This window comes from Alosa alosa, chromosome 4 (assembly GCF_017589495.1).
Source record: "Alosa alosa isolate M-15738 ecotype Scorff River chromosome 4, AALO_Geno_1.1, whole genome shotgun sequence".
Taxonomy (NCBI): Eukaryota; Metazoa; Chordata; class Actinopteri; order Clupeiformes; family Clupeidae; genus Alosa; species Alosa alosa.
This window is the reverse complement of record NC_063192.1, coordinates 26,705,722-26,720,428: the sequence shown is the minus strand read 5'-3', so window position 1 is coordinate 26,720,428 and position 14,707 is coordinate 26,705,722. Positions and strand designations below refer to the sequence as shown.

The 14,707-nt window shown below is 45.7% G+C and overlaps 1 protein-coding gene across 1 annotated transcript in view; it reads left to right on the top strand.

Moving 5' to 3' along the window:
- The window catches only part of b4galt5 (UDP-Gal:betaGlcNAc beta 1,4- galactosyltransferase, polypeptide 5), a 41,760-nt gene extending 29,051 nt beyond the window's left edge, over positions 1-12,709 (top strand). Inside the window, exons 2-9 of the mRNA XM_048240446.1 lie at positions 4,095-4,214; positions 4,635-4,748; positions 5,245-5,372; positions 6,916-7,032; positions 8,729-8,916; positions 9,581-9,703; positions 10,751-10,852; positions 12,469-12,709. Coding sequence (XP_048096403.1) covers positions 4,095-4,214; positions 4,635-4,748; positions 5,245-5,372; positions 6,916-7,032; positions 8,729-8,916; positions 9,581-9,703; positions 10,751-10,852; positions 12,469-12,616 — 1,040 coding nt within the window. The 3' untranslated portion in view covers positions 12,617-12,709. The remainder of the gene's footprint in view (positions 1-4,094; positions 4,215-4,634; positions 4,749-5,244; positions 5,373-6,915; positions 7,033-8,728; positions 8,917-9,580; positions 9,704-10,750; positions 10,853-12,468) is intronic.
- Positions 12,710-14,707: the final 1,998 nt, after the last annotated feature.

Below are 14,707 nucleotides of genomic sequence, written 5' to 3'. Positions count from 1 at the left end.
ATGCGGTTATATTTCACAACTTTTGCGAAGTAGGCCTAGCCTACTGGGAAACGCTGGCAAGCAAGCTGCTGGCAGATATTACAGGTAGGCTATTATAACTTTGACAGATATTTTCTTCCCTAAGCTAGGCCAGCAACACACGCTGGAAAGATGCAAACAGATCAACTTAACATATACTGTATTTCCTCCTGATTGCGAAGCACTGCACATAATTTGACCAGCAGTCTTCGCGTCTATAGTTTGTGAAACGATGCTGCGTCCGAGCAAAGACCTTAGATGCTAAGCGCAACTCCAAAAAGGAGAACAACTGAGCATCTGGCTTCAGGCTAAGCCGGATGCCGGACAGGGCTTTTAAAATCCATATGTCCGGCCTAAATTCGAACATATATTTGTGCTAACTGGCTTACCAACTCTTTCTCCCGCTCATTCTACCATAGGCTCCCTCATTCCACGTAGGCTACCTGTCTATCTCTCAGGCCTCAGCTACATCACGAAAACGTCAGGCATATTATTTTGTACATATGCCTACTGTAGTATTACCGTTTTCACACCTTTAACCAAACCCGTGAAAAACATCTTCACTCTGCAACCACTACACTTCCTCCCGTAGCCTAATAGCCTAGTCACTTATACAATTGCGTTTTAAATACACGAAACTGAATGGAGACATCACTCATTCTCTTGCACTCGCTGGCGGTCCCATACGCACATTTAATACCTCTCTTTCGAAAATTCAATTGTATTTAAGATGTTTTAAGGATCCGCGGGAACCCTGCTTTCTGAATGAAATAGTCTGACATTCTCCATGAATTTTAATTCTATGAACTATGCGCTTCTTCGTTGGTGTTCAGCCGTTTCTTCTTCCAGTCGGCGGATTGGGAATCGAAACTAGGAATCGAAATTTAAACTTTTGAACGATTCCGGGAAAATCGCAAAGATAGTCCCGGTTCCAACCAATACTCGATATTCGATACCCAAGCCTACTTAACAGCGACATGTAGGTCTAGGCTATAGGACTTACCTTTGTTAGCCTACAACCTGACACAGCCATTAAAACGTGTGGTAGCCTACCGTTGTAACATTAGCATAAGAGTCATGAATGTAACAGTTCTAAAATCGTGATAGCCTTGTTGATAAACTGCTTATTTCTTTCATGTTTGAAGCATTTGGTCCAGTGGTCTTTGAAGTTGCTGCGGCTGTCTTTTTTTGGTGGGGGGGTGTATACCGCGGAACCGCGGTAATTTCTTGCTTACCGACCGCGGTAAGAAAACATCCATACCGTCCCAGCCCTACAACCACGGAGAGTTTCTGCTCATGTGCGTCGGTGTCGTTCACATGTCCGAATGTTAGCATTATATCTGAATTACCTGAAGGGTCGGACCTCCGTTTAACTGCATATACTGCGGAGGACGTGTCTGAAAGCAGCAACTATAGTGTGGTGCACAATGACTTGAAGCTATGCACTGAAGGTTATCCCAGCACCATGCCCCCTTTCATCAGAGGGTCATTGTCCCCTGTTTTATACCCCTAACCTTGTGACAACAGAGTGTGCCAACAACCCCCCACACACACACACACATGCACGCACACACACACTTTCTCTCTATATTACAAACACACATACAAATATGCATGCACACACAAGTCACACTGTACATACATTCATGGGTGGCTTTTAATGAAAGGTCTCTCTCTCACTCACACATACACACACACACACACACACGCATACAAACAAATGCAAACAAGACTTTGTACCCCCCTGGAGAGACTGAAACTCACCAAAATAACAAGAGTGATCTAATAAAGCACACACAGGCACAACCCTTGTGTCCTCAGTTTGCACACACACACACACACACACACACACACACACACACACACACACACACACACACACACACACACACACACACACACAGTCAGACTACTTCTCTCTGTGCATTCACATACATTTTGAATATGAACTCAATCACAATCACACTACCCTACCTACAGTAGTAACTACAATAGCATGTTATATAAATATGTTAGTAATACACTTCTATTGTCCCCTCTTGGAGTAGAGTACCACTTCAGTTCCTCCACTGGGTAGTGAAGCCCAGGTACTACGAAGCCTCTTATTTGTGTACTGACCGTATCTAACCTGGCCATAGGGCAGCCCTTTCCGTGGTTCGCAGGCCGCTCATTAAGCCCGCTTGCCTGCCAAGGGTGACCACTCCTGGGTGACTAAGGCACTGGCTGACTGTTGAGTCCACTGCTCTGCTCTGCTTATAAGGAAGGGAGAGCACACCTAATAATAGTGCAATTGTCCTGGGTGAGATGAGAGCACCACAGGGTCAGTTTCCGTGAAGTGTGCAGCCGTGGGGATGCTCTTTGTTCTCTTAGTTGAGAGGACTGTGTGTATGTGTGAGTGTGTGTGTGTGTGTGTGTGTTCTGTCTGTCATGGTTGTGAAGTGTGTGATGCCACACAATAGTGAGAATCATCACTCAAGCAATGCCATTACGAAAAACAACAAAAATGGACTTCTAGCATTTGCTTATCTGATAAGATGTAAAGTATGAGGAAGTGTGTGTGTGTGTGTGTGTGTGTGTGTGTGTGTGTGTGTGCTCTTTCACTTCCTTGACTGATGAATAGAGAATCTCATTCCATTTCACCACTGTCTGGCGTTCTGTCACTGCAGTGCTGCTTTCACTACTGGTTCTCCTGCACGTCAGGTATCAGGTATGCAGTGCCAGTTGGTCATTAACACTACTCCTAACTTCCCACTTGGTTCAACCTCCATTGTGATTCACCAGCCATGAAAAGTGTGTGTTTACTTTACAGTTTGTTTGAACAAAGAAATATGTTCAGGATGTTTGTCATGAGCTGTTCTCAGAGAATTGGGGCTGAGATTGTGCTGAATGTGCATGTTTGGCACTTCTGAATCAATGTTTTTAGGTGAACTATATGCAAATGGACACACTGCATACTGTATGAAGAACAATATTGTTAGTCACTATAGAAGCGCTGACGGCCAATCAGCCTCCCATCGAATTTTAGAAATGACATTAATAAGCATTGCGAATGTTCCCGGGAGACTTTCCTTATCTTTGGTCAGTGTGGGCATTCATATTGTTGGGGTTGACAATACAGTTGTTTTTATAGTTATGGTCAGTTGTCTTTATAGCTTTTGCCAGTTGTTTATATAGTGATGGTCAATTGTTTTTATAGTGATGGTCAGTTGGTTTTATAGTGATGGTCAGTTGGTTTTATAGTGATAGTCAGTCTTTATAGTTGTGGTCGGCGGTGTGGACGGGTCTTTACAGTCAGCTGCTCTGGGTCAGGTGGCACGGCAGATCTCAGACAAAAGGGGAGAAAACAATGTGGGATTGTGCCTGTGGAGTTCACAGCACCCACTTAACATTCCTGGCTAATCACGCCGACTGCTTCACTCCGTTTTGATGTGTGTGTGTGTGTGTGTGTGTGTGTGTGTGTGTGTGTGTGTGTGTGTGTGTGTGTGTGTGTGCGCACACTCCATTTTGGTTGCCCCTCACACCTATTTGCAATGAGTCAATTTCCTCCTCACATGTTATCTGTTGGCCTCAGGCCCGGTCACCTCTGACTTATCATCTACCTTTCACTCCCTATCTAAATGGTCACAGCCAGGCCTTCTACAGAAGCAAACCTTCACCGAACTACATTTCAGTTGACAGAGATGCATGTGCATTTTTGGGCCGTCGAACATTATAGGTCTTTCAGACGTTTATTTTTTCTCCTGTTCATGATTTCTCATGTAGCAATGAAAACAGAATTAAGACCAAACAATCACATTAGGCTGATACAGCTTATGAGACTCTAATTAGAGATGTTTGGCTCTGATTGTACCAGGGCCTTGATTGCTCTTCCTCTCAAAGTAAATGAGTAAACCCAGTTATGGTCTCCAGAACTGATTATGCATTTTATTTATCTATTGTATTGTTCATGGACACATGGTTGTTTTTGAGTGCCCCCTTTATGCTCTGGACCCTGACTAAAGTTCTCTCTCCCCCTCTCCCTCTTTCTCTCTCTCTCCCTGTCTCTCTCTGTCTCTGTTTCCCGTTTCTGATTGTAGTGAATGAGTACCTGTTTATGGTCCAGGCCCGTGGGATCCAGATCAAGGAGAACATGCGGGTCATGGGTGAAAAGGTCCTTGAACAGGTGGTGCGAAGTGCCTACAGCGCCAATGGCACAGGTAATGGTCGGAAGCTACACACTTGGACACAGACAGACTCACATAGACAGACAAGACAAAACACAGACAGTCAAGTCGGAATGACAGAGAGAAAGAAAAAAGAGAGGAGGAGGAGAAGGAGGAAGACGATCAGCTTTTCCCCAGTGTTTCCCTCCATGTGACTGCTATTGTTAGACGAGGGCCAACAGACTGTTTCACTGACAGACTGACAGAGTGAGACACACAGGGTCAGGTGAGGTGAGAGAGGGAAGGAAGCTGGACAGTGTGGCTAATGTGTGACATATTAGCCAGAAAAATCAATAAGGCTTCACAATTGAATTTGGGGTGGGGGGTGGGTTCTCTTGCCCTGTCTATGATGTTGATCAGAGCCCAGGCACACTTTTTAAATGCTGACCGATTGATTACTGCTGACTTTGCCAGACTATGCCTACGACTTTAACCTGAGTGAGCCCGACGTGCCAGTGACCCCCTTCCTGCCCGAGGGCTTCACCTACCTGCCCAGCCAGTTATGCCCAGAGAGACTGCCCTCTATGAGTGAGTATGGGCTGCCAGACACACAGCCACAAAAAGCTAGTACCACTCTAAACATTATGAAATAAAGAAACAAGCTCTTGATAACACTGGAAAAGCATTGTAAAAAAAAAAACAATAAAACATCCTGCCCCACTTCCCCCAACTCATTTCCAAAGCATTGCTATTGTTTGTTTGTCTTTGGTCTCAAATTGAATCAATAAAAAATAATTGACAAAAAAATCCTCTCAATAGAAAATATGCCTAATGCATCATCATAACAATAACTGCTTTGGACATAAAAAGAGCATAATATGTTATATTATCTAAACATATTTAGAGTACATGGAAAAGTACTTCCTATTGTATCTTGTATCAGTAATGTTGAAGTAAAGTTAGTAACGTTGCGGTGGCCCCAGACACTGCCCTCTGTCTACTACTGCGCTCTCTGTGTACTGATGGTTCTGTTGTTGTTGTTGTTGTTGTGTTGTGTGTGTGTGTGTGTGTGTGTGCTGTGCAGAGGGTGGGGTGGACGTGAACATGAGTGAGGTTGGCCTGGAGATGGTGGAGAGGTCTCTGCTGCAGCAGGAGCCCAGCCTGAGCAGGGGTGGACACTGGAAACCTCACGACTGCATCCCACACTGGAAGGTGAGACGCAGAACACCCTCCCAGCCACAATAATGAGCTCTGTTCGTCACATGCGGACACACACACACACGCACACGCACACACAACCTCACTTACACAAACCAACCAACAGACACACGCACACACACACACACACACACACACACACACACACACACACACACACACACAACCTCACTTACACAAACCAACCAACAGACACAGACACACACGCATACTCGGTTTTAGTTTGTTTGCGTCATACAGGCTCTCTTTCAACTTCAACTCCAAGGCACATGCACACATGGAAGGTGTGTGTGTGTGTGTGTGTGTGTGTGTGTGTGCACGCGTGTGTGTGTGTGTGTGTGTGTGTGTGTGTGCAGCGTGTGTGTGTGTGTGTGTGTGTGTGTGTGTGTGTGTGTGTGTGTGTGTGTGTGTGTGTGTGTGTGTTTTAAAGGGCACACCGTCCACTCTTCCAGTAACTGGCTTTCTGAGGGCGGTCTACCTAGCCAAAAACAAACTCAAACAAAGCATGAAATTTCACTACAAAGTCTGTGTAGTAAAAAAGCATGCGTGTGTTTGTACTAAAGCAGCGTGTGTGTGTGTGTGTGTGTGTGTGTGTGTGCGTGTGCGTGTGCGTGTGCGTGTGCGTGTGCGTGTGCGTGTGTGTGTGCGTGTGTGCTTGTGTGTGTCTGTGTGTGTGTGTGTGTGTGTGTGTGTGTGTGTGCGCGTGCGCACATGCATTTCTGTGTGACTGCATGCGTGTATGTCAGTGAACCCACAGCATTGCCTCTGCCATTGTCTCTCCCTGTCACTGAGTGTCACTAGAGCTGCGGATGAGAATCAGATGCCCTAGTGACCACAGTGAGTGATTATAAGGGGATAAATGGACACTACATGCAGACATGGCAAAAAGGCACATGTGTGTTTGTGTGTGTGTGTGTGTGTGTGTTGATGTTTCAAGATCATGCTTTCAACCTTAAGTCCCTCCCTATTTACACAGGGAGCTCTCTGTATACTGATTTTGCACTGAGAGGGATATGGCCTCTGTCTCTCCTCTGCTCATCACACAGCACCGTTTTTCACTTTGTCATCTTCAGCACCGACATCTGCCAGTCAGTCAGCACCGTCTGAGACCCGCGGGTGTGTGTGTGTGTGTGTGTGTGTGTGTGTGTGTGTGTTTACATTTATGTGTGCGGGTGGTTTGTGCTCATCTACGCTGTCAGCTCATCTACGCTAGAGATTAACTATGCACATCAAGCCATGGGTGCTCATTTTGAAAAGACGCGTTTGATGCCTGACTCTTGTTCTAAAACTGTACTGGGTTTTGGCACTCCAGAGGGTAAACAAGGGGTGGGGGTTGTGGGGAGAGTTACAGTTGCCATGGCGACAGGTGCGGAAACAGGTTTGTTTGCATCCAGGGAGCCCTCTTGCTTAAGCAGAGAGCAGAGGAACGTCTGCCAGAAAGCTCCTTCTTATCTCTTTTGGATCACATCAGAGAGAGAGAGAGAGAGAGAGAAACTTGAGAAGAGACACAACTGCATTTCTCGCTCCCATGTTCTAGGTGGCGATACTGGTGCCATTCCGGAACCGTCACGAGCACCTGCCCGTCCTGTTCAGGCATCTGATACCGATCCTACAGAGACAGCGACTGCAGTTTGCTTTCTACGTCATTGAACAGGTAGGCCTCCTCCTCCGCCCCTCCCCCACAACCCAACTTTTGCCCTGGGCAGGCCGCACTTCCGCATGATCAGGCCAAAGATTGTTAAGGCGGAGCAAGATATTTCATCAGGAGCCACTTCCGGGAACCCGGATCGCACGAGGGGGGGGGGTCAAAATCCCCCTTTATGCAGAGCAGTGGCAGCGACTGCTCCATTGAAGTCTACGGGCATAGATCAGAATTTCACCACATATGCTAAGGTCTTGGTTCTATAGAGTTAGGAATGTGAATTTCGGGCACGTTTTCATGATCCTCAAACCCTTCTGAACATTTCAGGTACATTTTTAGCATTTTTGAGCAATCCAGTCTGGAGAAAATCAACCTTATATCAGGTGTGCGCCGGTTATTTCTGCCGCTGCTGTTGGCCGGTTGCAACTTACGCTCGTCAATACGTCATCGACACGCCTCTTTATGCAGACAGGATTCGATCCCCATTTCGCGCCCATAGACATGAACTACAACGAAGTATCTTGCTCCGCCTTAACAATCTTTGGGTAGGCCTCCTCCTCCGCCCCTCCCCCACAACCCACCCGGCACTAAAAACCACAGACACGGTTTGTCCACCACAGACACGACATTGATCACACATCCTGTTTTCACAACCCACTGCACTGAAACCATAGAGGACTTGGGAAAAAAATGAACAGTCAGTATGTCAAGCACACAGCAATGGTGCAATAACGGAAGCACCATTAAAACTTATCAGTGCATGAGTGGGCACGCACGCACGGACACACACACACAAACACACACACACACAAACACACACACACACACACACACACACACACAAACATCAACACACACACACACACACACACACACACACACACACACACACACACACACACACACACACATACACACAGAGGTAGATAGCTAAATAAATAGATAGAGAGAGAGAGAGAGAGAGACAGAGAGAGAGTCCTGTCCTGTGTTAACACATCTGTTCAGAGTTCATTGTGTACTGTAGTGTAATGTTGAGCAACACTCACTGCTGTGTGTCTTATCACATGCATTACATGCTTTCCTAATGGAAAACATGGTGTAATTGCCCTAATAGTGAGATATGACTCACACCGTCACTCACGCATCAACACATCCCATTTTCCATCACGTGTAACAAACAAGTGATCTAAGGCAACCAGGCAATTATGCGTGATTATACAAGTGATGTTATCACAGCTGGATGGACAGTTTCACCCACGGTCTAACTGACTGTGTGTGTGTGTGTGTGTGTGTGTGTGTGTGTCGTGTGTGTGTGTGTGTGTGTGCGTGGTGTGTGTGTGTGTGTGTGTGTGTGTGTGTGTGTGTGTGTGTGTGTGTGTGTGTGTGTGTGTGTGTGTGTGTGTGCGTGCATGGTGTGTGTGTGTGAGTGGTGTGTGTGTGTGCGTGGTGTGCGTATGTGTGTGTGTGTGTGTGTGTGTGGGTGTGGGTGTGTTTGTGTGTGTGTGTGCGTGGTGTGTGTGTGTGGTGTGTGTGTGTGTGAGTGTGTGTGTGTGTGTGTGTGTGTGTGTGTGTGTGGTGTGTGTGTGTGTGTGGTGTGTGTGTGTGTGTGTGTGTGTGTGTGTGTGTGTGTGTGTGTGTGTGTGTGCGTGGTGGTGTGTGTGTGTGTGCGTGTGTGTGTGTGTGTGTGTGGGGACACGCTCTTCTCTAGGCGGGCAATGAGCCGTTTAACCGCGCCATGCTGTTCAACGTCGGTTTCAAGGAGGCCATGAAGGACCTGGACTGGGACTGCATGGTCTTCCACGACGTGGACCACATCATGGAGAACGACCGCAACTACTACGGCTGCGGAGAGATGCCGCGACACTTTGCCGTCAAACTCAACAAGTACTCCTACATGTAAGTCCAACATATGGCCATTCACCAGAGGTGGACGTCAACACATCAGGACATCAAGACGTCCTGCCATGTATTCCATCTACCTGCACGTGCAGTTAGCACAGGTGATAATCACTAACTAGATGATCAACTGTACCTGGCTGAAGAGTTGTGCTAGCTGGAATCAGCTGGATGAAGTGAATGGTGTTGAAACAAATGATGTGCTAGAACTTTGATGTTCCGAAGCTGAGATGTGTACTCCCTGTCTCTGCCTATCACAGCCTCATATTACACTGACACATGCTTCTGGAACTCCATATGTAGAGGGAGATGCTGACAACACACTGATATGAATGTGCATTGTATCAGCACCATCTGTTACTATGGATAAAGTGTCTGCTAGATGAATTACACATCATGTAAATGTGAATAGCAGCACTGTAGGTGAAGAGTCTTCTCAGATCGCCTTCTCATGTCTATTCATTATGACATTTTGGTTTAAAAAATGCATCCAAATGTAATGTAATGACACCCTGAGTTTCTTCCATTGATAAGGGGACCTGTGACACAGTACTTCTAATGGCATTCATTTATGTCCCCATGAATGGCTTTGAGTTTAAGCATTGGTTAAATTGAAAAAATATATTAATATATATTATTAAATATATTTAAATGTGCCTCACAGGCTTCCATACCACGAGTTCTTTGGCGGTGTGAGCGGTCTGACTGTGGAGCAGTTTAGGAAGATCAATGGCTTTCCCAATGCATTCTGGGGATGGGGTGGCGAGGATGACGACCTGTGGAACAGGTGAGACCAGCTGCCACTAGCTCAACTGTGACCTAGATGGTTCCTGTCTGTTTTATGATGTGGCCCACTTCAGTTCATGCCCGATTCTTACCACCTTTCCACTTCCTGTAGGCTTGTGTTGGCATCTCTGTTTGCACATAAGCACCATTGTGTGCGTGTGTTTGTGTGTGCGCGTGTGTTTGTGTGTGCGCGTGTGTTTGTGTGTGCGCGTGTGTGTGTGTGTCTGTCTGTGTGTGTGTGTGTGTGTGCACGCGTGTGTGCGTGTGTGTGTGTGCGTGTGTGTGCACGCGTGTGTGTGTGTGTGTGTGTGTGTGTGTGTGCACGCGTGTGTGTGTGTGTGTGTGTGTGTGTGTGTGTGTGTTTTAAAGGGCACACCGTCCACTCTTCCAGTAACTGGCTTTCTGAGGGCGGTCTACCTAGCCAAAAACAAACTCAAACAAAGCATGAAATTTCACTACAAAGTCTGTGTAGTGAAAAGCCATGCGTGTGTTTGTACTAAAGCAGCGTGTGTGTGTGTGTGTGCGTGTGTGCGTGCGTGTGTGCTTGTGTGTGTCTGTATGTGTGTGTGTCTGTGTGTGTGTGTGTGTGTGTGTGTGTGCATTTCTGTGTGACTGCATGTGTGTATGTCAGTGAACCCACAGCATTGCCTCTGCCATTGTCTCTCCCTGTCACTCAGTGTCACTTTCACTAGAGCTGCATATGAGAATCAGATGCCCTAGTGACCACAGTGAGTGATTATAAGGGGATAAATGGACACTACATGCAGACATGGCAAAAAGGCACACTTTGTCTGGGCCTACGCCAACGCTACACTTTTAGTTGTTTTAGTGATAATTTTACGGAACTTTGTCAAATTCTCTGAATTAAACCTTTAAATCTTATTCTGCCTTTCTGAGTCTTTCTGAGAGAATTGTTATCCATGTCCCATGTGTATGGATTTAAAAAGTTTGACCAGCAAAATATGTAAATTAATAAATATGCCAGCTACAAGTGTATACAAGGCACTGATTTAACGTGTGTCTGTGTGTGTGTTGCCATCTTGAACAGGGTCCAGTATGCCGGGTACTCAGTGAGCCGACCACCTGGAGATATTGGTCGCTACATGTCCATCCCACACCACCATCGTGGAGAAGTCCAGTTCCTTGGAAGGTGAAGACACACCCCATAATACTCATGCCATGAGTCTTGACTCTCTCTATATATATATATATATATATATATGTGGGTAGTGGTATGTGGCAATAGCACCATTAGTCAGGCCGTTCCTCACTGGCGCATGATCACTGGTACTACACCTCTTTATTATGAGTCAACAGCATTTCACAACAGATACTATTAAAAGTTGTTATGACGCTCAGTGTTTATTAATATAACAGTGTCATGTTGTCTTAAATTCAAATCCATGGTGCTATGACAGCTTATTAGTACATACTCATAAATGCCCATTGTATCAGTGAACAGCCAGTGCCATGATTACCACTGAGGAGACATGGCATGTGTTATAATGTTTTAATGACATGCTTTGGTCAGTCTGTTTTAAAGGAGAATTCCGGTGTGATATTGACCTAAAGTCATCGGGATCGGGATCGGGCTAGCCATGCGAATAAATCACTGTTTTAAACCCATTTACGAGGGCTCAATGTATCTCCACACTTCATTGGTAGACTTCGAGGGCCCTGACATTTAAAACGAGACATTGAGAACTTTGAAAAGCACTGGTAGTTTACTTACAAGACGATTTATACAGACAGTATCTTCACGAAGTTTAGCGTTTTCAGCCAGCTTGAATTTAGTCGATAAATTCGGCGGCAGTAAGAATGAACAGGTATGATAGGGATCAGATTCCAAAAATAATTCAGTGGAAATGCATGGATTCCAGTTGCTGCTACTGGAAGAAACTGGAATCCATGCATTTCCACTGAATTATTTTTGGAATCTGATCCCTTATCATACCTGTTCATTCTTACCGATGCTTCGACTTATCGTGACTAAATTCAAGATGGCTGCAAACGCCAAACTTCGATGAAGATACTGTCTGTATAAATCGCCTTGTAAGTAAACTACCAGTGCTTTTTCAAAGTTCTCAATGTCTCGCTTTAAATGTCAGGGCCCTCGAAGTCTACCAATGAAGTGTGGAGATACATTGAGCCTCATGAAATGGGTGTAAAACAGTGATTTATTTGCATGGTTAGCCCGATGTCGGGCACCACTATTGAAAAAGCTGTTGGTAGCATCGGGCTAACTAGCCAGATTTTGGAGTGCAGGGGACAAGCCAAGATGGGCTATGAGACATACGTTCACACTCGGTATCATGTTTCAATACACTTTAGGTCAATATCACACCGAAATTCTCCTTTAAGTAAGATGATTGGTTGTGATGCAGGGGTTCATGTTCTAATTCTGCACCTTTTTGAACTAATCATGTCATGAGCTTTTGAAGAGACTAAAAACTGTTGTAAAAATTGTTAAGGTAGGTGTGACATACTTGAGGGAGATGGCAGATATAGACTTTAGACCCTGTTTACATACAGTAGCTGACCTCCATAAACATGATTGACTTACTGACAGGATGTATGATTACTTGACAGGTTCAGGCAGGTTTGGTATGAGACAGGGGACACCCTCTCAGGGAAGCTAATCAACCTCTGATTGCCATCAGTTGTGTGGTTATGTTATGTGGCTATGCTATGGGACTATGGTATGTTGTATGGTAATGTTTTGGTTTGGTGTGTTGCTAAACAGCAAAACTGAACCCCCTCCCCCAGGTACACTTTACTGCGGCGCTCCAAGGAGAGGCAGAGCCTGGACGGTCTCAACAACCTGCGCTACTCTCCTCTAGTGTCCCGGAGGACTCTCTACACTAATGTGTCCGTTAGCCTGAGCAGAGATATGGCACCTGTGGACGACTACTGACCCACCCACTACACCAAACCAAGCTGCATCGCCCACCCACACACACCCACACACCATCCAGCCAACCTGGCCCGGGCGTGGCCAAGGACCCCCCCCCCCACATACACACACACACCGACATGGTGTCCAGATAGCTCCTACTGTACCCCTCTCTCAGAGTAGAGACAGCTCTGCCCTCTGCAGCCAAAGCCCTCCAAGACTCCAGGACAGTGTCCTCACCACTCACTGCATTCCCCTGAAGGACATGTCTGCTTACTACACAGAACAGTGTTTGTTTCCAGGCTGATTTGTGTGTGTGTGTGTGTGTGTGTGTGTGTGTGTGTGTGTGTGTGTGTGTGTGTGTGTGTGATTGTGAAGAATGGAGAGATGTTGTAGAACTGTGTGGGTTTCCACTTATTTGTCATGCTTTGAGGGAAGCCTAGATGATGTGTAATTTTTTTGTTTCTTTTTTTAGTTTGTTTGTTTGTTTTACAAACTCCACTCGTTTGGCGTTGGTCTACTTTGTCATCTGCCTTTCATACCATTCTGGCCTTTTATCTGTGTGGCTTTCCGTTGATTTCTTTCTTCAACTCCATTCGCTCACGCAGTCCTTCACCTCTCTGCCTGGAAAGAGCCCACCATCGCCGCAAACTTTGACCCTCAGCACTTTTCCCCTGCCTTGACTCGTCCGGTTAACCCGGCGGGAGGCGAGGAAACAGAGTCACGAGGTTTACAAAATACGAATGAGCGTGCGGAGGGGGCTTAGGAAGAAAAAGCCAATGACCATCACCTGGAGCGCTTTCAGCAGTACGCCTATACCCTTTCATACAACTCACAGCTGGCTCTGTGACATACCAAATAGACGAGCATGCACTGATAGTCTCTCTCTCTCTCTCTCTCTCTCACACACACACACACACACACACACACACACACACACACATATGCATGCATGCACGCCCGCACGTGTTTGCGATCATTTGCCTAAACAAACAAGGCACCAACCCACGCGGTGGCAGGGGGGAGGCGGGCAATATGCACTGATCGTTTAAGCAAACAGCTTTTGTTTGCTCATGACCAATAATGTCCATCTTCTAGACCAGTGTTTCTCAAAGTGTGGTCTCAAGTGGTCCACGAGCAGAGGTGGTAAAATATAATATAGATGAGTTGTTTGCAATATTGAACCAACTTGTATGTAAATCCAAACAGTTCTGCAACAACACTGGCTATGTAAGCGACACCAATTTAAATTTTGCAAATTGAATTCTCTGACACAATAAGCAAGGTGCAAAGACAATAGGCAAGGTGGTTCAGTGAGTAGGCCTATTGTGTAATATACTGTTGAAGTAGATCAACTGTTTTTTTTAGCTAGGTGGTCTGTGAGGGTTTTTTTATTGGTTAAGTGGTCCTTGGTCTAAAAAAGTTTGAGAAACACTGTTCTAGACAACCCCACACACAGACACACCCTTGCACACATATCCACACGTACACAGCCTCATCTTTGTGCAAATTCACTGTGGTGTCTTATCATAGAGAAAAAAAGTCATATAGCTAAAACAGTCTAACCTCCTGAATAGAGATGTGTGCGCACACACAGGTGTGCTACATAAAAAGCGCAAAACCACAGGGTTTTATGACTTTGTGACGCTAACGCTAAGTGTTAGCGAGAACAGAGAGGGTAGGCCAGGTTAGAACTCCTCAGAGAACACGCATTGCATTGCAGGCTACATGCAAACCATGTGGAGACATCTGCCCTAAAAACAAACACCGCCCCGCGCAAACATGGAAAACATCCCCAGTGGGAGTGCATGTGTGCACTGTGTCTTTGTTGTCTTTCGTTTTGGATAAAAAAAAGACTTTTACACTGTACTATGCTCGAATGTGTGTATACTGTATGTTTTGTCTGTGTGTGTGTAAATGTAAGTGTGTGTGTGTGTGAGTGTGTTTAGTATGAGACAAAGAAATACACACACTGAGAAAGAACTATGCAACTACGCACTGAGTTAAACTGCTGGCCATGAGTCTGCATATAAGCAAAGTGGTAACGTAATGGTAAGGTAGCATTACTTAACGTATCCTTATGTAATTTAACGTTTGAGCAGCCTGGGGTCT